The sequence below is a fragment of the Anas acuta genome, chromosome 1 (assembly GCF_963932015.1).
Source record: "Anas acuta chromosome 1, bAnaAcu1.1, whole genome shotgun sequence".
Lineage (NCBI taxonomy): Eukaryota > Metazoa > Chordata > Aves > Anseriformes > Anatidae > Anas > Anas acuta.
In genome coordinates, this window is record NC_088979.1 from 98,339,294 (window position 1) to 98,362,570 (window position 23,277).

Consider the following 23,277-nt stretch of genomic DNA (forward strand, 5'->3'; position numbering starts at 1 on the left):
AGATGTTCCTTCCTGTGGGCATGTTAATTTAAGGGAACACGCTGAGTTGAAGGAAATGGAAGCACAGCCCTGTGATCTGTGGTGTTACATGAGTAGAAAACAGTATTGAACAGTTCTGATTGATGTTTAAAAGAAGCGCTTAGCATCAGTGCTCAGCTCAGAGTTTTGATGATCACAAGCATTTATGTTTTTCTTTATCATAAGAAAGTAGAATCTTACAACAGTAAAAATTCTCATTACACTGGAAATAGGTGCTCAGACATGCAGGCTATTTCAAACAATTTCTGTGTTCATTTTGTTGCAGATGAATTGCTTCAGAAAGAGCAAAACTACTCTGATGACGTTCTGGCCAACATGATCAGCGAACCTAGAATCAGCTATGGAAACGATGCTCTCATGCCTTCATTGACAGAAACTAAGACCACAGTTGAACTTCTTCCAGTGGATGGAGAGTTCAGTCTAGATGACCTTCAGCCATGGCATCCCTTTGGTGTTGATTCTGTTCCAGCCAATACTGAAAATGAAGGTATGTGCAATACTGGGAAAAAATACAGAATACGCTGAATTGGGTTTTGTGATTCCTCTTTCACTTTGCTCACTGAAAATTGGCATCTTTCTGATGTAAGGAGGAGAGAGGTCTCAACTCTAAGTTTAGAACTGATCTGCCAGCCATTTCTCTTTATTTGAACAGAGAATCCTGGCTAAAACTGGCAACGTAGACACAAAGTAAATTTCAGAGTTTAACTTACTTCTCTTTAAAAACAGATCAAAATAGAGTCCAGAAAATTGTGAGTGTCTTATAAAATACATGAGGATGAGCTAAGGGAGATAAGTTGTCAGATGTGATAGAATGAGTATTTTAATTAAAGAAGAGTTTTTTAATTGCTGGCATGACAATAATTACAGATGCAATACAGTCCCAGCATGAGAGGCTGGAGGTTGTTTTTGGTTGTTCTGGTTGTCTGGAATGCAGAAATGTTTCTGTGTACACAGCAATGCAAATGATGACTTTTTCCTGAGGAGTACTTTATGTTGCTCATGGGCTAATCTATTGAAGTGGCTGCATAATATTTTAATAATTTATGTATAATCTGGAATTGGTAGTTCACTTAGGTGCCAGAACCAATTAATCAGAGACATAAGGATCCCTGATCATGTCATTCAAGTTCCTCCTCTTGTGTTTGTTTTCCTTTACCAGTTCAACTCCACCCTCATTAGTGCTAAGTTAATCTCATTAGTGAAAGTTTGTAGCTGCAAAACCATGATTCGCATAAAGGCTGGAGCTACAGAAACATTTTTTAATGCAGATCTGTGTTTTGTGGCTCAAGAGTAGCTGAGATGCACAGACATTAAAGTCTTCCATGCAATCTTTTGAAATCACTGGCTTAGGCTATACCTGCTCTCAAAGTTTTGAGTACCCACCTTGCACAGTTCTCCGTCATGTAGTGTTTTCCTCTTGGTCTCACTTCAGCATGATGCGTGAGAGGCTGTGGGCAGCTACATGCTCGGTGACAAAATAAGGGCTGTGGACATGGATTTGTCAGGTCCACTGCTGGTGCCAGCGGATACCAGTGGAGTCAGAACCAGTTTTATGATCAAAACAGGTAATCCCAGGGGTCAGAGAAGCCAAAGATCCAGGCTAAAGACATGGCTAGGATGTGAGCAAAGGTCGACTAATAAGTGAAATGGAAGCATACCAAATATGAGGGGAAGAGAAGAGACTGGGGCTAAAATCAGACCGCCAGGAAGTCAGCACAGCAGGTAGGGACAAAGAGAAAGAGCAGAGAGAGAAGGAACAAACTCAAACAGACTGGCTAGCAGCAAGAACCAGAAGAAAGTAGCTGGTGACAAGGACTCTGGACATATCTGGAGGGCAGCTGCAGCAAGTGATGCGCTGAGCGGCTGAGAGCAGCTGGCTGGGTTGCGTCAGGTGCTGGCAAGTAGCACAACCTGCTGACCAGGCTGGCAGGCTGAACTCCAGCCTCCCAGTGAGTCAGCTGTGACTCGCTATAGCGCAATTGCTGAGGCTGGCTGCCAGGAGCAGACCATGGTCCAGCTGGTGGCATCTCCCCTGCAGAAATTTTCCAGTGCAGCACTCACTGCAGCTTTTCCCATAGTTGCAGTATACAGTGCATCCATTTCTTTGCCTACTGCCTGCTTTCATGAAGCTTAAGGGGGAAAAAATTAGCTTTGAAGTCTGTCCGCCCAGCTTTCAAAATGTGCTGATTTCAGCCATCAAGTTCAGAAGTTACTAGGTGTACAGGTGCACTCAGACATACCACAGTTTAATCACACAAGCCTTTTTTCCCTTCAGAAACCAAGCTAAGCCCAGAATTTAATAAAGAAAGGTACATACTTCAATGTGACACTGAATTCCCTAGGCAAGTATTCTGGGCATGGTTATCCTTTTAAAATGTATGACAGCAAATAAGAAACAAAAACTTTTCTGCCTTGAATAACATACTGTTTAATTACAAATCCCTGTGTATTTTAGTGCATTACATCATATGTTGCAGCACTTCTTAACATTTACTGTGGGAATATCTTTTAGCTTTCATGACTTCAAATTGGTTTGGGGTTTGTTTGTTTGTTTTTATATCAGGATTGTTTTTGTCATGAAGTTACTGCAGGCAAACAATTTTATTAGTCCAGCCATTATTAACATTTAAATATGCACAGCAAGAAATAGAAATCATTTGATGACTTTAAACCCCTGTAAGTCTTCCTTGTTTCCCATTTGATTTCTCTGTCATCTATCCAAACCATACTGTCAAATAATAAGTGTTGTTAATATCATAATTTCTACAATGCCTTCTTTTTCTCTTTAGATACCCTCTTTGTGCCTTTGCCTATAGTATGAAATGGGAATTTCACAGCCTATTTTTCCTTTGTGTTTTCCTCTATGATAGTCCAATCCCAGACTTTGTTTAAGTGACTTTCCAAAATTGGCATTTGTTTTGTTATAATTTGGAAAGTAGCAGGAAGTAAATAACAACTGAAGCAATTTTCTCCTTCCCTTCCTCTCTGCCTAGGGTCTCTTTGCATAGTCTGTTTTTTTATATAGTATGTTCCCCTTTCACCGAGAGGTTTTTGTACTATCTGCAGCATTGAGCAAGTCAAGTAAGTTCAAAGAGCATGTGCTAGAGAAAGCTCAGATGCTGTAGGGCACCTATATGGTGCAGTATTAAAGACTGCCAGCACCTTTTGCTGCTGGGAGATGCTGAGCATGCGAGCAAAGGTCAGAGAACCGACGACCTCAGCAGTTTGCAGGACCTGTTTGCTTGGGGGAGGGCTGAGGGGGCTCAGCACCATCAAGCAAATCACAGCATGTTCCAAGGGAAGGGCCTGGTGTCTGTGAAATCTGCAAAATAGCAGACTGCCAGAGGACTTCGAGATGGCAAACAAGTTGCTGGCTCAGTTGTTGATACTACTTTGGTCTAGTGTGAAAGCTGAAGTCAAGTTTTTAAAACTGATGAACACAAATCCAGCATCCTAACAGCTCAGCACTTGCAGATAGGTGTCTAGACAGAACGAGAGTCCTCACAACGAAGAGTTTTTACGCTATATAGCAAGAGGTTTATTTAATCCAGGGCAGACACCAGGTAAATCATTCCAAGCTTGTGTAACTGTCAAAACTTTCTAATGGAGCCATTGCTGTCTGAGAGGCAAAAAAAAAAAGATCCAAAAGCAAGCTGGGTTAGGAACTGGGATCCCCCCCATCCAGCACAACAGTCACAGCAGCATGGCCTGCTTTTAATGAACTGTTCATGCCTAAATCAAAATGAGACTGGAAAAAAGTGGAAGGAAATGCATCCATTAAGTCTTACTTTCAAGGTGTCCAGTGTCCAGCATACAAGTAATGAAGATAAAATACTGCAAATAATGCCTTACATTTGTAATTGATTCCCATGACTGTTTTATTCCATGGCCTAATCCTAGGTTTCACCCAGAAATATTAGTAACATGTTGGATTGATAAATTGCCATATAATCTTAAAGTTTCGTAACTCCATTTGAAATTTTCCTTATCTACACTGCATATTTAGATAAAAGGATAAGTTTTATGCAAACAGTTTTTACTAAAATGGCCTTTTCAGATAAGTAAGTTAAAAAATAGTTAAAAGTCTAGCATAGCTCAGTAGTTTTGCAGAACATTTTTTTCTCTCTTGTTTCCTTGAGATAAGTTTCCCAGTAAATGTCCACAGAAATGTATCCAAGGCAGCAGGCAATGCACTACACTACTCCAATGGCTGAACACATCTAGCGTGTTGTAATACAGTCTAGGTTAATGGAAAACGCTCACAGGACACCATACACGGCATCACCAAACTTTCAGGAAGTTTCACTTTTGACTATTGAGGAAGTTGCATTTTGGCAACAAAAATGCACCTTCAGTACTGGGGGGAAACCCCAACGACTGTGAAGCCTGTGACATTGACAAGGTCATGGGAATTTACATAGGATCATTTAAGTTGGAAAAGCCCCTTAATTTTGTTATCAATCTGATGGGTTTAATGTTTTACTCTTTTTACATCACCATGAAGATAGAGTTATCCTTAATGACAAAGTATTTTTTTCCCTAAGTAAGATTTTCATGAATGTGCTGTTACCCTTATGATCTGGCCAGTTACTCCATTCAACACTGTTGTTGGATGGGTGAGTACCACATAGCTCTCCTTGCCCTATGGTTTGTACCAGCTTTTGAGATTTTTGATTCACCTTTATTTTATTTTTGGAAAGATTAAAAAAAAAAAAAAGCAATCTCATTCCCTCTTGCTCTCCCGAGATGTATCAGATGTAAGGTGAAATGTGTACATAGTATGAAGCCTGTATTGTTAGCGTATCTTTAAAAAGGCAGATATTTAGTAATGAAGCTTCATGAAGCTATATGGAAAACATTTTCGTTCTTAATTCTTGTACTTAAATGCATAGGGAAGTGCATTCAAGAGAAATGTGATGATTCTGGAGTATCAAAACGAATGCAGTTTCTATAATTATACACAGTACATCTTTGAGTTTTGGCTGTTCATAAATGCTGTAATAGGTTTAAACTTCTCCCTTCTGTATGAGCTGTTGTGAGGCAGTGTGCTCCAGCAGGGAAGGCGTGAGGAAATCCACTGACAAGATTTTCAGAGTTAACTGCTGCTAGTGCATACATCAATACAGGGACAAGCAGGTCTTAAAATGAAACAGATATTCAGAAGGTGGCAGCTCAGTGCTCTCCAGAAATCACCTGTCCTTGTATCATGCACCATGGTGCACACTTTTGGCACCATCTGCTTTGGAATACGCATGGCTCTGAGCTTTTTTCCTGGTTTTGGTCCCAAAATTGGCTCATGACCCTGAACAAGTCATTTCACTTCTCTGTCAGTTGTGAAACGCTGGTGTTTGCCTCTCTCCTGCAAGCTACCAACAAAACCACAGATAACAAGAATTACTCATTGTTATTATTAATACTTTCACCTCACACCAGAAATCCTGCATTACCCTGAGGTCAGGTCCATGCTTCCATACAGCAGAAGTTTCCTTCATCCTTTTCTCCTTTCAGCTACCCTTATTTTCACTGCTACCTACAACCTGCTCAGTTCTCCATAGCTACTGGCATGATCCTTTGCCAATTTCCTGGTGATGGCAGGGTTACAAAGTGCCAAGTGAGACGGAAATAAAAGCCTTCTAGGAAGTGGGGAGTGGTGGGAGGACAACAGAGGAGGGCTTTGCAAAGGGCATTTGGGTGATGTTGGTCCTTGGTTGTTTCTTCACTTCAGGCTTTTCCACGAAAAATTGCTGCTGACATACCTAAGGGTTGGTGCCAGCAGTATTGGAAAACCTAGCAGAAGACTTAAGGAGGAAAATACTCAAAATTGTAGCCTTTAGTTAAGGATTTTAATTGGGGTTTTTTTGTACAATACTATGGGGGAAAAGCAGTTATGTGGTCTGCTAGTGCCACTCTGAACTGTTGTGAAGAAAAGTGGTTTGATGGCTCGTCTCTGCAGCACCAGACCAGCAAGCTCTGGGGAAACTTTTCGCTTCTGTAACAGTAAACAAGTTGAATGTGCAGATGCACTTTTAGACTGCAGCTACTGTAATGTTTACTGTTTTTTTCCAGAGGCAGGAGTTACTGCAGTCATCTCATGGGTACAAAGGATATGGGTGCCACTTATAAGCCTGTAGGTTCTGTTCGTCAAGCCCATAGTAACACAAAGTGACAGACTTCCTAGGAAGATGGGCAGTCCCCTTGCTTCAGTCAGCAGTGTCATCAGGCTAGCATGGTTTTCTAATGCAAAACACCATGATCAGTTCTTCCTGATGGAAAACTGTGGTTTTGCCAAGTTTCCTACATTACTGTGGCTCACTTATTGCTGATTATAAGGTTCATGCCTGAATCCAGAAATTCAAACGAATACCTTATTTAAAAATTTCTGAATTCCAAGCTACAACATCATAATGTATTTCTCAATTTCTTGTTGACAATGGCACTTCCAGCACAGGGTAAATAAGAAAGGCAAAATATTGGAGCAAAGGAGGAGAGACAGTATAGAAGAAGGAAGGGGGATTAGCCGAGGCAGTAGGTGACTTTAAGTTTTGCACATCCTTTTTTTCTACTAATGCCAGTGAGCTCCATCAGCCTGAGATTTCAGCTGGTGAAGTCTGTGTATGGTAATACAAGAGTTTTAACACTGTGTATGACACACAGTTGGGCTAGAAATGGTTGTTTCTCCTTTGAATCCCTTTCAAAAATTGGAAGACAAATTTGGTGTCTACAAATGAGAGCATACCAGAATGGAGTATTGATTGTAATTTTAAAATGTGCCTGCCTTTTTTTTTTTTTCAAACCTTACAGCTAGTGCTGTAAAAAATCCCTATTGAAAAGAAAAAGGAGTCAGGATTCAGTAGGTTTGTAAGTCAGCATTGATCGAGACGTACCTGCAAGAGCTCATCGTGTCAGTTCTTGGCTGCCACTTCTAATCAGATGATTGGAAAGTGTTTGCACATAATGAATACAATTTCACTCTTCAGACAGGAAGTATTTGATCCTCAATAGTTTCTCGATTTAAGCAGAAATCAGAATATGATGTAAAATTGACACGTAGCTGTGGAACTTTCCTTTTACTTTCCTTTTGAAGTTGTGTCCATCCCTTCTGTTTATTTCCAGGATTAACTGAAGGCAGATCTTTTCTAGCTTCTGCTTTTGTAACTTGGTTTATACTGTATGTCTCTCCTGCACTATCCCAACAGAAGAGCAGTTAATTTTATCGCTTTGAGGGATTTTGTTTATCTATTGTTTGCTTTTTTGTTTCTTTTCTGTACCCACCCAGTTGAGCCAGTTGATGCCCGCCCCGCTGCAGACAGAGGACTCACCACACGACCAGGTATAGAACTTGCATGGCTTTTACCTAACCTTTTTCCCAGCATGTGTGTGGTCTGCTTGAGCTCAAATGATCACCTTTTCTTTGGCGTAACCCTCTCTTAAAATGCAATGCGATGTCCTGAACTGGAAGGTGGTATTCGAGGCATGAGTTGACACGCACAGGCCACATGAGTGGTGTCTTTATCATGGGTGTTCAGTACGTGTGCGTGCAAAGGCAGTGGGACTCAGAGCTGGCACTCACATCAAGTTGTCATCCCTGGCAGCAAGAAAGCTTCGGCAGATGTAGGATGCAGTAGCCACAAGTACCCCAGAGTGCAGAGAGCACTTTTAATTTAGGAACGTATAGTAGAAATGTCATATTCTTGCTGCAAGTATACTGTTCTGTGTAAACCACGGCTAATAAAGAATTCATCTACACCATTTTAGAAGTGCAGGGTACATCAAGATCTTTTTGCAGTGATATTTATCTTAGCTAATTCCAGACATGTAAAACTCGATACATATATTCTCACCCTGGATTCAGTGAAGACACCTCTAGGCAGTTATCCATGACATTGTAGGATAGAAAGAGGTGAGTATTTGCCTTCTGGGGGTACCAACATCTTCCTGGTGAATTCAGAGGTGGCTAGCTCGGCTCAGGTTGCAAATGCTTAGAGTTGCAAGATAATTCAGATTTCAAAAGGAAAAAGTTGCTTTCCATACTAATTTTTTTTTTTTTTTTTTTTTTTTTTTGCTTCCTAGGTTGTTTTTCCCTCATCTCTGTTTAGGAATATCTAGAAATGGATGATTCCAGTGATTGCAAACAAACTTTGATTTCAGATTACTTCCTGACACATAGTGAGATTAGATTGGTTTATTTTAGGGTCAGAGTTATTTCAATGTCACATCATCTTTTTTTTTTTTATATATATCTTTTTCTTCAGATCAGATCAAACTGATCAATCTGTCTTCTTTTTCCCTTCATCTTTTCCTCCAAACTTCTATTGGAAAGCATTATGGGCAACATTTTCTTAGTGTGTTTAAATCTCTCCCCAAACTCACTGGTATACAGGTATACTATACTGGTATACTCACTGACTACAGCAAACACTGCAGTGGGGAGTGAAGACCATATCTTCCAGCAATTGGGAGGTACGTCAAGGCTGGCCGGGTGGTGCGTTCCAGGTAGTGTCTCCAGGATACTGGTGTTTAGAGCCTTACTTCATTCCACGAAGAGAGCCAGGAAACTGGTAGAGTTCTTGTAGTATTAATGTTTGTGATTGTTAACCTGTTTAATTTCAGTCTTTGTGAAAAATCTCCTCTTAGGAGGTCCATATTTATTACTAAAGGTTATTTCTTCCTCCCTTCTATTGCCATCCATAGTCACACAAGTGACAGAAATCGCTTCTCTAGGCAAAGGATTTTCTCATACTGCCACACCGTAGTTTCATAAGGAAATGTATTTTTTCAGGCCATTGTGTTTTTTCAGGCATTTTGTTGGTTGGGGTGATATAAATAGTGTGAGGAGTATGCCTGACATAGGTTGTGAGTAGTCTTTGTCAATGTGTGTGGTAGGCTATCAAGGAGAGGTAAAAATATTTCAACATGATCATTATGACTTGAAGTTCCCAGCAGATACAGGAAATATTACACTGTGAAGAGCACATGGAATAAAAGTAATGCCATCAAGGGGCCTTTGTGGCACTCGCTGCGTTTTAGCACAGTTCAAGTGGTGCCAGGGCTCTTGTGTTCTGCTTTTGGCATAGAGATTGAATCCCTCGGGACAGGCAGGGATGCACGCTGCATTCCTGTGTGCGATCACCTCGCTATAGAGGCTGAAGTCTCTCTGTTATGCCTGTCTTACAAATTTCACGGCATCAAATATCTTAGATTAGTATATAATATAAAGATTTTACCCCATTACAGTATTGTTAAATATATTGTAACAGAAAACAAAACATATTTTGTTCACCATTTCTGGTAGACCTTCATCTTCACATCTTTAATCACCGTGCCCAGATTTCTGCAAGTTAGTTCTTAGTGACAGAAATTCTGTCAGTACATGCCTACCTGATTTTCCATCATCTTTTAAAAGTAATTTATCTGCCCAAGTATTTCAGTTCAACAAAAAGCTGGTACCAGTCTGAGTAGCTGTCATAAACTAGGAATTGTGACACGGATGGTTAATTAAACAGTGTGAAATACAAAGGAGTTCTGACAGTTTTAAAATTACTGTACTTTAAAATTATTTTACTTGCTAATTATAAATAAAACATCTATGTTAGAGTTTAAAAGAGGAAAAGTGATACTTTTTTTTTCTCACAGTCATTCTCCTTTTAGAGTAGTCAGTTATTATTTAGCAAAAATAATCTGGAAAATGAGGATATTATTGCAGAATGAAAAGTATTAACAGGGGGGCTGGAGGCAGATTAACACACACAGCTGCTTGTAACTTTTTGCTTTAATTGCCTGCATTCCTGTTGATTTCCCAAAAGCTTTGCCACTGTCACAGTCTTGACTTTTCAGTTTATGCTTCTGGTTGTCTTGCTGAAGTGAACTGGGTGGTTACCAGCTTCTTCAAGGTTAAAACACCTTGTCATGTCAACCTGCAACAGTCCAAGCCTGGGCTTAAGATCCATTGAATGGTTTTAGCTGTTCAGAGTCACTGAAGAAAACTGGCTCTTGAAGGACCAACACAAGCACACAGGCACATGTCCTTTTTTCCTTTTTCCATTATTTTGTTACTGTTTTTCATCCACATGACATTCTTACAATGATCACTACATTTTTGTTAACAACAAATCTAGATCATGTGGGTGATATCTGTCTCCTTCCTAAAAGAGAGGTCGTTTGCTCACAGTACAGAAGGGAAAAGCAGGTACTTGGTTTGTGATATCTGGGATAACTACAGTCTTGGTACTTCAGCACATCATTCTCTCTCTTTCAAAATAAACAAATACAAACTTTGAAAAGAGGCAAGAAATGTGAAGAGTTGGCCAATCCATAAAGCAGGAAAGCTTATGAGTAGAACCAGGTTTAAAGTGTTTACTAAAATTCAAGGCCAGAGTTGTCCAAATCTGTACCTCTGCTGCACTCCACCTTGACTAGCAGCAGCTGAAGCTTGAATTTGAGTCTGACATATCAGTCCCAGGGGGAGAATAATTTGTGGGGAATCCGTATTTCCTAGTATATATACAATATCTGCATGATTCACACTGGTACAAGAAAAGGAGTCTAGTGCTCCACATTTTGCTTCCCTTTTTAATCCACAAATGGGGGAACAAAAATAAGAATTATGCCTAAATCTCTCTCCTCTCATCTTCTTCCTCAAAAGGAAGTAAACAGAGGTAATAAAAAGGTCAAAGGGAAGGAAAATACCTAGATGTACTAAACAATCATCAGTGAGCTGTATTTTTTTTTATACAACCTGAGTTGTTAAGGCTTGTTCCTGCCATTTATAAATTCCTTCATACAGCGAGACAACTAAAAGGATTCAGTCTGGTCTGAAAACTTCCACAGGAAGAGCTGCAAATAGGAGGAATACCACTTTAGTTGATAGCCTAGCTATAAGAGCTTTTCCAATAGGGTCTCCTTGCCCATTCCTCAGAGGTCACTTTTGCATGATAAACATTTAATTTCTTATATCTGAATTTTGGGTAATTATGAGTAACTTTGTTCTGTTTATTTGCAGAAAGTGTCATAAAGGCATATATAACAGTCCAGATACTCATAAACAAGTTCCCTATTACTTGTGTTAACCCAGCAGTCTAATTTATGGAAATTGAGTAAAGATCAGAAAATTTGCCATCAGAATGGACGTTGCCTAATATCAACAGATTTCCTGAAGTTTGAGGATAGAGAAGAAAAAACGGTGCTCTGTGCAGGGTAAATCGTATCCACATCTGTTGCACAGTTGCAGCTGTAATTACACTCCTAACAGCTAAAATTATATCTCTAACAGGATGCCCACAGTTCACATCGCAAGGAGATTATGAAGTTAATTGTGTTATTTTCTTCCACACAGTGTGGTTTGGTGGTTTGATTTTTTTTCTATGTTCTCCCAACCCTTTGTCAGTAGATTGTTTTGTAAACATTCAGTAATTTTGAGGAGAGCTTGCACATAAAGCTGCTTCTGTGTCTCTGGCCCTTCTGCCAGTAAATCATGGTATCTTTTAATTCTATTACATATTGTAGGAGGCTGAGGGATTTTTTTATATATGGTTGCAGAGGCTCTGAAGCCTAATGACTGTTCTGCAGAATCATTAGCACATATGCTGCACTCTGTATGAGGTGAGGGCATAGAGCAGCTTAGGGAATTATTTATGATTTTCCTGACAGAAATTGCCAGGTCTTTTTCTGGTCTTGGTGATGTTAGTTCAATACTGTTGTCTTAAACTGTCTGCGGCTACCAACTAAAAATCCGTAGTAGATTTTTTTCCATTATATAGTTAACTGTGAATTCAATTCTATATGCATCTGCTCAGCATATGTATTGATATGCCAGAAAAAGATCACCAAATTTTACTTGTTTTGATTATTAATTTTTTTTAGACAGCTGTAAATTATCAATGGTCTTCTAGAAACTATTTTTTTTTCAAAGTGAGGTATAGCAAGATTTTTTTTCTTTAAAAAATGTATATTCTAAAAATTCAAAGGAATTTAAGAATTTATGTATTATCTTTAAAATAAGATTGAAAAGCTTCTAAACAAACAACAACAAAAAGTTTGCACATAGTTACTTTCTCCAGCTTGAAAGTCCTGTAGTCATCCATGAAGTAAAAGCAAGCCACCATTTTACTAACTTCCAAGAAGAGATGAGAAAGTTTTGTATCTTAAAATTCCTTCTCCTCACTGATGCTTGAGTTGTCTTTACAAAAGTGAGTATATAATCTTCATTTTAAGCATGAAACAGCTGAAATGACCTTCACAGAGTGATAGAGTCTTATAATACTTATATACAAGTAATAGTTGTACTTCCAGTTAAGAACTTGAAGTCGTCTTCCCAGATAATTGTTCAAAGACTTCTCAAAATACAGTTCATGGACACAGAGTTAAATGTTTTCCTGAATTCTGTCCTCCTTTCTATTGCTCAAACCATTTTCAAATGTGCTACGTTTTTCCCCTCTGTGTAGATACCATCAAATTCTGGCAATTTCAGCTGTGCTTCACTTGGAGGTTTGGTTTATAACTCTAAAAGTAACTGGAAGACCACAGACAAAACTAAGATTGTTTCAGATCCTTGCAAAACTGAGTCACAAAGTCTTGCTAAGCTGCGATTTAACCAGTAGCTGAACCAGTCACAGACAGCATAGTAGATAATAAACACCGAAGTACTTCCTTGTTAGAATTCATTGTAGCATATTTATTCTTGTCCTTTGTAAAGCCTAAATATATATTTAAACAAACACAAAACCTTATCTGTGTAAGAGTAAAGTGTTCCCCAAAGCAGCTGCTTTGTTTGTATTTCATCTGAGTAGTTATAAACTCTGTGTTTGGAGTTGGGGGTTTTTGTTTGTTTTTTTTCCCTTTAAGTGCAAGGAACAATTAAACTCATATATGCTGCTCTATGATGTTTGGAATATAGGGATGTGTGTATGCTTGCTTATGTATAAATGTGTGTATATATAAAACTAGTTAACATTACTAATTAACAAAAATATCATTAAAAGGCCATCATTCAAGAAACCTAATTATTCAAGAGCAAAACAAGAAAAAAAATTGAATCTTATTTTCTGTTACACATACAGTAAGTCAGCACACATTTATTGTTAGAAATTTGTTTTGTTTTTGAAAGTATAATCTTAACTATCTCATTATGTTGGATTTTTCTGGATGTTTTTAATACTGTGGCTTTGATGGCCAAATAGTTTTGTCAGTTTTGCTAAGAAGATGCAAGTTAAAAATATTTACCAGCTGAATTGTAGCATTTTAAAATTAAAGTAATTAGGAATGCAACTCCCTAAAGATAGTATGTAATTTAGAAGAAAAAGCACTAATAATTATCATTATTTGTGAGTTTGCAGTGAGGATGTTGCTCTCATTTTTCTTCTTTTATTTTGGCTTTTGTGTTTGAATTGTGTATTTTAGACTTGGTAGTGGAAAAAAACATCATTTTTAGTAAGGATTAAGGATCTTGTTTTGTAGGTAGCTGCTATTTGTGTTCTTGTCTTCCTTGCAAGAGTACAGCGGTCTTTGCTGTTTGCATCCTACCTGATTCATATTGATAAAATTTTTAGAAAGATGCAGAATTTTTTTCCTTCTTCAGTTACTGCCTTTAAAAACTAAATCTTTGATTTTAGCATGTGTGTCTAAATATGTATTTACCAGGACAGGAAAGTGTACCAGGACAGGAAAGTGTATGAACTGGAAACAAAGAGAAGTCTTGTTCAATAGAAGGTCTCAATTCTGCAATGTAGCATGGCAGAGAGACAGTTTTTAACTCCATGCTTAATTAATTTGTACCAAACATTTAACTGATTCAGTGCAGTGTCATTGTTTTCTTACTATATAATCAGTTGTTTTCAGAAGAGCACCAGTTTACCCTCATTTTTCTTCTTAAAGTCTTTTTCTTCCCTTCTGAGGGAGATAGGAAGAAGAAAAAAAAATCTGTCAGGTTTGTTAGTGCAGTAGAAGTTTTTTCTCTTTCTGACCAAAAGAGTGCTAGCTGCCAAAGGCAAGTTTTAGAAAGTAAACAGTATATAACTGTGCAATAGGATGTCCTATTTTGTGTTCAGATCCCATGGCATTTTTTTGGTTTGTTTGGGGTATAAGGTCAAGTAGACCACCAAACCTTGATCATATAAGCCCAAAGCAAAAATTTTCTGCCTGGTCTCCACAGATTGTGTAGCCTGCTGCATCCTGGAAATACAGCAGTAGCCCAGAAGTACAGCTCCTATGTTACTCTTTAATGGGAATGTAAAAAGGGAAGGGAAGCATCCAAGAAATGTGGCTTCAGGGAAGCCCGAGGGTTTGATCTCATGTTTTTTCCAGCAGATAAGCCTACAGGTGAACTTAGCATCCTCTGTCATGCTGCAGCTCATTGCTGTGAAGGCTACTGACCTGTTCTGCCCCTGAAATGCTGCTCTAATTCCTGCCTGTGGTGTTTGGCTCCATTTAACTGAAGCTAACAAAAACCTACTGTCTAAGCTATCATAGCTCACTTCCAATAAAAGTGGTTAGAGCCCAAGAGCAGAGGTACCCAAGCCCATCATCCTGCCTCTGGCAGTGGTGCATACAGGATGCTTAGAGATTTCACCTCTGCCGTATTACTCCTAGCACATCCACTGAGATTTTGGCAGCCAGCATTTGATAGACTTTCAGGACTGGAAATTGTATTTTACCATTGCATTTAGTATCCCTAGATGAACCTTTCTTCTTTGCATTTGTTCATTTGTATTTTGAATGCTCCTATTATTTGTGCCAGTGAGTTTCACAGTCCAATTCTGCATTGCACCAGATTATATATACATACTTTTCTTTTGTTAGCTTTTAATCTGCTGTGTCATAACCATGTTGGTGTTCTGTACTTTGGAGAAATTATGATTAGTCATTTCCTATATATTTTCTCCTTGTTGTTCACAGTTGCATAGACGTCTGTATTGTTCCCCCTCGTTTATCTTTTTCCAGTCTGGAGACTCGTGATTTGTCTGCTCCTTCACCGTACAGAAACCATTCCATGCCAGTCACCGTCCCCCTGCTTTGCATCTTTTCTCGTTCTGTCTTTGTTTATGGTGGGGTGACCAGAAGTGGTAGCTGTATTTAAAATGAGGTTGCATCATTTATATGGTGGTGTAATGACGTTTTCTGTTTTTTTCTGTTCCTTCATAATTATTCCTGTCTTTCTCTTCACCTTTCTGACTGCCAATAAGCCAAGTGCCCGCAGAGAACCATCCGCAGTGACTCCAAGGTCTCTGTCCTGGGTGGACCAGAGCCAGTGTAGAGCCCGTTGTTGTGTATGTATAGTTAGGGCTGTTTATCCCTGTGTGCAGCACCTTACATTGTACCAACATTAAATATCCCTTCCCTTTTATTGCGCACTCAAAATTTGTATATCCTTCTGCAGTTCTTTGCAGCTGGTTTTACTTTGACTATTTTATTTTTTCTCAATAAACTTTGTCCCTGCACCATTCACTCCCTTACCAGATCACTTTTACAAATAGCACAGCACAGATCCTTGTGGGACCCTGCTGGTAACTTTCCTCCATTAGGAAAAATGGCTGAGTATTTACACATTGTTTCATCTCTTAATCAGCTGTGGGAAGTCAGGTAGGACTTTCCCTCTTAATCCTTGCCCTCTCAGCTTCTGCCACAGCTTTGATGAGGGATCTTCTCAACCTCTTTTTGGAAAGCAAGATTCCCTGTAAGCCAACTCATCTTTCCCATGTCCTTGCTAGCTTGTTAGTGACCTTCAAGAGATTCGGGAGCAGGACTTCTCTCTACAAAACACAAATTGTTTCCTCACCAGTGTATTTCATATATGTATGTATATGCTCTAATCAATATTTGTATCTTAAATGGATCTGCCAGCTGTATCATGCAAGTTGAGCAGTTCCCGAGGTCCTTGCTCTGGGGGAGTTTCCTCGAGGTGGTTTGCCCAGCACATCTGAGGGGCAGCCGGTGGGGCCATGGAGAGCAGCAAGCACCAGGGAGCCCACTGCCTCTTCAGCTGCTTCAGCCACGGGCAGAGAACCAAGTCCCAGGAAAGCCCTTTCCCACCAGATATTTAAACTATGCGAATCACTGCTACTCTACTCTTGTTTTCCCCCTTTTAGTTCTAATAACAAAAAGACAGAAGGTTTGAAGAGGTGAGCCTTGGTGCGGCCAGATACACATTCTCATTTTCTTCACTTCCTGTTGACGCAGGTGTAGGGGCTATTTTGAGATGATGCTCAAAGGAGAGTGAATTGTGTTCTTAGTTTGGAAAACCTAACCATAGCTGCTTCAAGTATAGAAAATTAAACTTCTTTTCAGGCACCATGTGGGTTTTATTTCCTTCATCTTCATTTCTTCCTGCGTGTCATTGACAGAACATCATGGTTTGTTTTCAAACTGCAGTTCCTTAAGTACTCAACTATTCTTGTATTTAGAAATGGACTCGCATATACATGTCATAATCTACTTGTCAGTAGGGAAATGTGGCGTCAAAAATCAGATGCTTAATAAAAGAAGAAAGGTCTTTTACTATTCAAAAAGGTCTTTTACTCCTTTTACTCTCCTTAAAAAGAAGACACTTACTAAGGTAGAATTTATGGGGCAGTCAGACTCTTCAAGAAAATAACCATAAATACTTTACCACATGAAGTTTATTCTTGTTTTCACCTTTGTATGCAAGGAAAAAAAAAAAAAAAAGAAAGAAAAAAAAAGATCAGTGCCTTAGAATGCGATTGTCAGTACGGTCTGGAGAAGTTCTTGGGAAGGTCTGTTCTCACCTGTCTCATAGTATAAAATTAAATAAACATTAATGGAAAAAAATGCTCATTCAAAGGCAATAAAAGGGGAATAATGTTTTAATTAAGTGTTACTTCAGACTGTGGCACATGGAAGTCTTCAAGAATTCCTTGAGTGTCCAGAGTGGTGGTGGAGCACAAGAGCTGTCGGTAGCGCTGAGAATTTTAGAAGAGATTTCCCCTCTGCATCAGAGCTTAAGGTCAGCCCCAATATTAAGAATCAGTTGGGGCAATAAAATGCTAAAATAAATATAGACAAGGAATGTGAAACAGTTTGTCCTTATCACATTAGACAGGGTGAGGAAATAACTGCTTATAAACACCATGCTTCTGCAGTGTTTGTACCTCCAAGAAATATAAATGTCAGTCAGTTGCACTGAGAAGGAAAATAACTAGCTATGTGAATATCCATATGTTCTCTACAAGCCAGAGCCAGCTTTTCAGGACAAAACATTCAGAGATACACATAGAGGATGCACTGCTCAGCTGTTGTATGTCTGGTTCATTCTCTTAAGGCTGTTTTCCAGGAGGAAATCCTGCCCTTCTTTTCCAGTTAGGCAAGTGCAACATCTCCCCTTCACAAAGAACAGGACTGCAAACTATAATTAAAATCACTGCAAGCTGTGGTTACTTGGTTTACTGTATCCGTCTAATCAAGAGACGGAGTTACCATGTCTCAGTCAGAAGTCAGTTCTGAGCAGCCTGAAATATAAAAACAAATAAGAACTCTGTAAACTGCACCAACATAGTAAGAGGTTATTTCGGCATGTTTGCGCATACGATACAGGCTTGCAAGAAACAAGAAAATAAAATATCTGGGGTTTCCCACCTCACACCATGGGTATGTGTTTTTTTTTTCCTCACAGCAGCCTGAGCTTAGGGAGAACAGTTTTGGCCTGAACACTAAATTTTCTTGACATTGCTAAAGAGGCTGTCAGAGCAGATCCGCCTGCATCCTGTGAGCCAGTTCAGGAGATCGCTGTTGGTCCCCAGCAGCTTAATTCTTGCTGTGTTTTGTACTGAAAGCCTTTGATACTTGTACCAACATAGCTGCAGTGAATTAAGAAATGTTAACAGGGGAGAAATTTTACCAGCTCGTTCTGTGCCACCACAGTGACTGAAGCACCAGATGTACCTCACGTTCCTCCCAGTTCCCTTTCACACTGCATCACACCTCCTCCGTGTGAATGATACCATTGCTGTGTGCCCTCGTAGTGGTGGAGGTAAGCAGAGGGTAACTGAATCGATGACTTTAACCAATTGTCCTTGTGGTGCAATGCAGGTTCTGGGTTGACCAATGTTAAAACAGAAGAGATATCTGAAGTCAAGATGGATGCAGAGTTCCGACATGACTCAGGATATGAAGTGCATCATCAAAAGCTGGTGAGTGAACAAATGGTGTTATGCCTTTCTGCATGGTGTTATGAATTGCTGACTAAATCCTGAACGTGTGGGTCAAATACAGCTGTGTTTCCCCTGAGTGATGTGGATGCTGAAATTGCCAACAGAAAGGTTCTGTGTGAACAGATGATGATTCTTCTGGTTCTCTCTTAAATGGAAGTAAAGCTGGAATAATTTCAGCAGAGAAGATAGAAAGCCATTAAGTCTCACGTGAGAGGAAATTCTGGCCTTCCTCTCCTTGCACTGCCATGTGGTCAGATGTGGTCATTTGGGCAACACCTGTCCCACTGTCTGTCACTCACATAACTAAAGAGAAGAGATACAGAAAAAGGAAAACGCTTAAAAATAAGTTAAAACAAACAAACAAACAAAAATTCATGTAAACACAGCATGGTGCAGCAAGAACTAGTGTAACACCATTTCAGGAATAGATTCTTTTTCTGTCAAAACAGACGGAGGTGGTGCATGAAGGAGCTGAACTCCATGGAGCGTAACCTCTGGCAAGATCCCGTGCTTTGGGATAAGAGGATACTGGCCTTAATTTTGTCTGTCTGTGTGTTTTGTTCTGTAAGGTATATTAAATTATTAACAGATTAAGGGCAAATAGGAGCAAAACACTGTTCCTCCTTTGAAATGTGTTTCTTATGAACACAAAAATAACAACCAAAAGCAATGGAAGTAAGAATAAGCATCAGTTCCTTAATAAGTAATGAAGAACCCATACAGCAGCGTTAGCTGTAAACCTTTTCTGCTTTCTCTTTTGTAAAGGTATATTACATGATGAGATTTCAGTTCCGTGACTTTCTATATCCTGATATTAAACTTGAAAGCTTTTTTTCTTAATATATTCTTAAAGCTAAGTAGTGCTGAAAATTAAAATTAGCATGGGACTTAAATTTGCATTTGAACTAGGCAATCACTGTGTGAAAAGATATTCTGCCATCTCTTTGATGCTGAGAACTGAGAATTCCCAGTTTGATGAGCTAATCCAAAATGCATTAGCACTAATTTGGGAAATTCTGACGTGCTTAGCTCAGATGAGTTAAACACCCTGGTGGAGTAAACCCATGCAAGTTTACTGAAGAGAAGGAACTTGCAGAAATGCATTTTCAGCCACGTGCTCGTTAGTTATCGATCCCGTGTCACATGCACTTCCCCGCGGCGACCTTTAACGGTTAAGTGGTTTGATGCAGGCACTTTGGAGCTGCCAACTGCCCTTCCTGTGGTAGCTGATGGGGAGTGCATTGTAATCCAGGCACCCGGGCAATCCACATCAACGTTAAAGTGGGACCTTTCAAGCTTTTTGAAGCATTTAATGCCGTGCTTCTTACTGATAGCTACAACCATTATTTAAAAATCAGCAAGCTGTCCTCTCGGTTATCTGTTCAATTGAGACTGAGCAAGGAGCCCAGTGTTGTTGAGAAAGTGCTGTAATGATGCCTTACAGGGCATCGCTTGTTTACTGAGTGCCATATCCTAGCTGATGCCCTTCTCCATTAGCTTTAATTCAAAAGCAGTAAGCAGAAAATACTTTCATCTGTGTTTTCTTCTGTGCCCTGGAAAGATTTACTGAAACAGTCTCCTTAGGATATTGCTTTGAATTCAGCTGTGCATTGCATTTCATATGGAAACTATTGAATTGGTCTGAAATTGCAGTTCTCTTCTTTGTGGGTGCTCACGTTTTAGCTGTACATTAAGTTGATTTTCATGACTCAGAATGCTTCAGGCCTTCCTCTGTTGCATATATATCAGCTGGGGCATTTCACAGGGCTCTGAAATAATGTAGTAAGACTTTCATTCCTCTGCAGGTAAAATTGAGAGAAAAAATTATTACTTCACATGAGCTTATGCCAATACTGTCCATTGTGTGTACTTTGCAGTGAATTCTTAACTTTGCTTAAATGTATTTCTTGCTTACAACTAGGAACAATATAAATATTTATACTGCGTGTTTTAATACCTCTCCAAGGAAGATTGTGTTTCTTAAAGACTGCAAATGTTATACAGCTCATTATAATTCTCAGCTGGTTTCCTGCTTCCCTCTGCATTTTGGTTAAATGCTTGTCAAAGTATTTAGTCTTTCAGAGTGAGGTAGTCTTACAATTCTGTGAATGTAATTTATTCTCTAATCCTTTTTACCTATTTTAGTTAATAATAATAATAATAAAAGCCTAATATTGACAAGCAGGCAAAAGGCTTGTAAAACATGCATGAATGTAAAATAAAGCGGTGTATACAAAAGGGGACAGTGAAAACAATTGTTCACATTTCATACCTGGGCCTGTTGCTAAAAGGCAGTGTTACTGAATGTACAGTAAAGGTTCCTGCTGTTTGCTGATTTGCCTTACCAGTACCTATGATTTAAGTGGATATTCTGTTTTTCATACCTGAGTCTCACATGAGTACTGTCACTGTGCAGGTACAGCTCATTCTCCCTTTGCCCTGCAAAATCTCAGTGCATCCCTTGCTGGTCACTTAGATCAGCGTGCTCATGTTTGTTGGACTCGCATTTCTTTGGTGTGAGAATTTACTCCTTCCTGGTTGTGTGCAAGTTTCACTGTTATCCTGAAGGTCTTCACCACTCCTGTATTGAAATGCATCAGATGTAGTCCAAACAAGCTGAACAGATGCAGATTTAGGAGCATTTTGATGATTCACATTTGAAATATAAAGACAACTGTATGCTCCCTTGTTACTTCTACACAAGAATATCAGTCATTTTGCAGTTGTCTTGATTTGCTTACCAAAAAAATAAAAATAAATAAAGAAGCCACTACTCTCACACTTCTGTTGTCTCTAAGTCCCATGTAAACCGGAGACACAGGGATGAGCTTTCCCTTTAACCACAGCACTGCTACACCACAGGCAAAACAAATTTCCTAAATTGCTTCTGTACCTCTTCTCCATCTGTGAGAACTTCGTGGTAATCCACAAAATCCAGGTTTGATTGATTAGAATCTGTACTGTTTAACTACTGAATCTGTACTGTACTGTTTACAGTACTGTTTAACTACTGATACTTCACTAGGCTTTGTATCGCTGTGGCAGCTGGACAAGGTAACAAAATACTCAGTTTTTTATTAGCCACCTTCCTTTATTTTTCTTTGTAGGTGTTCTTTGCTGAAGATGTGGGTTCAAATAAAGGTGCCATCATTGGACTCATGGTGGGAGGTGTTGTCATAGCAACAGTGATTGTCATTACTTTGGTGATGCTGAAGAAGAAGCAGTACACATCTATTCATCACGGGGTTGTGGAGGTAAGAAAAGACCACCAAGCACAAATGGTGCCATGTGCAGCAGTCAACACACCGCTCCGTAAACATATTTACAAACAAAGAAACCACTGCTTTGGTTAGCCTTATGTTCAGAGTCTGAGAGTTTGCATCTAGCTGAGTGGAATTAAATTGCCTCATTTCGTAAACTCAGACACAATATAAGCCATGCTAAGTTGGATGCAAAACCACAAAAATTTATTCTGGAACCATCCCAGACCAATCACTTCGTAATGTAAAAGTTCATTTTATAGGAAATTTTACAGCAGCAAATGGACAGATACTGCACAAGAGGAAAGATCTGTTTTTATTGTTGGTGGGAGTTCTCACACACAGAGTTTTCTTCATTTACTTTGCAAATAAATGTTTCAGGCAGGTCTTCTGTGGATTATGTTGTATACTACAAGGATTTTCCCTATACAGATACTTTATTACTTTTTGTTCTCTAAACAAGATTTAACTTTACTACCAACAGCTTTTGATTTATGGTTAATGTAAAACTCATAAATTTGAGAAACACAAATAAATTATAAGACTCCTATATGGGATTTTCAAGATGAAAACCCATGTCTCTTCCCAATCTACCAAGTAGATTTGTGGTCAATTTACAGTAATTCAAAATACCTCACCTCTTGCTTGGTTTTAGGAGAGGATCTCTATACATAGAAAAACTTAAATTATGAGAACTGGAAGAGGGGTTTGTGTAACATTTTACCCCTTGTGTATTGATACCTGTTTTCCCATGTGAGTTTCTGGTTTGCAGGTAGTACTTACATTAGCCAGCACCTGAGACATTTATGTTTTTATCTTCCAAAGCTGGTATTTTAAATTTTTGATTGAAAAAAAATCTTACTCAAGTCCACAGTTATGTTGGTTTTACCCTGAGTCAAGTGAATTTTGCATTGATCTTCCTGGATACATACATGCTTCATAATGCATGTATCCCATTGTCTGGGGCAACGAAGGGTCTTAAAAATGTTTGAGCAAGCCTTTGTCTTCAGCCTGTGTTTGCACGTTCCTGTGTCCTTGCTGTGGTTGCCTACATGGTTTGAAACCTTCTAAAGAGATGTGGTCAGAAGAGCAGTGATGGCTTGGGGTGAGATTTGAGCACACAGCCATGCAGAATTTTAGGCCTCGTTGGAGAAAATAGGAAGCAAGAATCTCAGCTTTAAATTTCCATCTGAGAACTTTCAGCCCATTTTGTAGAAAATTCAAATGGGTTTTAATTCTAAACCACCGAGGTGATTGCTGCTCTCAGCGGTTGTATGTCAGCTGAGGTGTGAGGTCGAAGTCGGTGTGCTTTCCTGGGGGCTCGACACAGAGCTGAACAGAGCTCACTCACACCAAGCTGCCACCCAGAGGTGGTGGAAGGGAGCTCCTTGCTGTGCACTAGCGTCACCTCACCCTCCTTTGAGTTTAGTGACAACAATAGGTCAGGAGGCTCCTTAGGCCAAAGCCCTGAATCGGACATTGAAGGTGGACATACCGCTATTGCAGTATGACCTTAAAATTCCAGGTGGGTTTCATCTGATGGAGTGACATGGGGAAAGTAATCAAAGATTCTTACAAGCTTTCTTCAGTGACAGTGAACTTGGAAATGCTGGATTAGAAATAACATGCCCAAGGTGAACAAGTAATTCATGTCAAAATGACAGCATCACTTAGGGAAGCTAACAAGAATATTAGTTGATACATAGTACCGCACCATAGATGGTGTTTCCTTGTAGATTTGCTGCATTGTGATTCGCAGCAGTAGGTAGGATTGATTCTTCATTCTGCCAGACCTGCTCCGTGGTCTTGGCAGACTGCAT

The 23,277-nt window shown here is 39.3% G+C and overlaps 1 protein-coding gene across 4 annotated transcripts in view; it reads left to right on the forward strand.

The window, feature by feature from the left end:
- APP (amyloid beta precursor protein) overlaps window positions 1-23,277 on the forward strand; it is a 213,619-nt gene that overhangs the window by 184,452 nt on the left and 5,890 nt on the right. For 2 of the 4 annotated variants that reach the window (XM_068689985.1, XM_068689966.1), the window contains 4 exons: window positions 305-526; window positions 7,316-7,369; window positions 18,076-18,176; window positions 21,305-21,451. In XM_068689985.1, coding sequence (XP_068546086.1) covers window positions 305-526; window positions 7,316-7,369; window positions 18,076-18,176; window positions 21,305-21,451 — 524 coding nt within the window. The remainder of the gene's footprint in view (window positions 1-304; window positions 527-7,315; window positions 7,370-18,075; window positions 18,177-21,304; window positions 21,452-23,277) is intronic. The other 2 variants (XM_068689995.1, XM_068689977.1) reach the window with 1 other exon arrangement.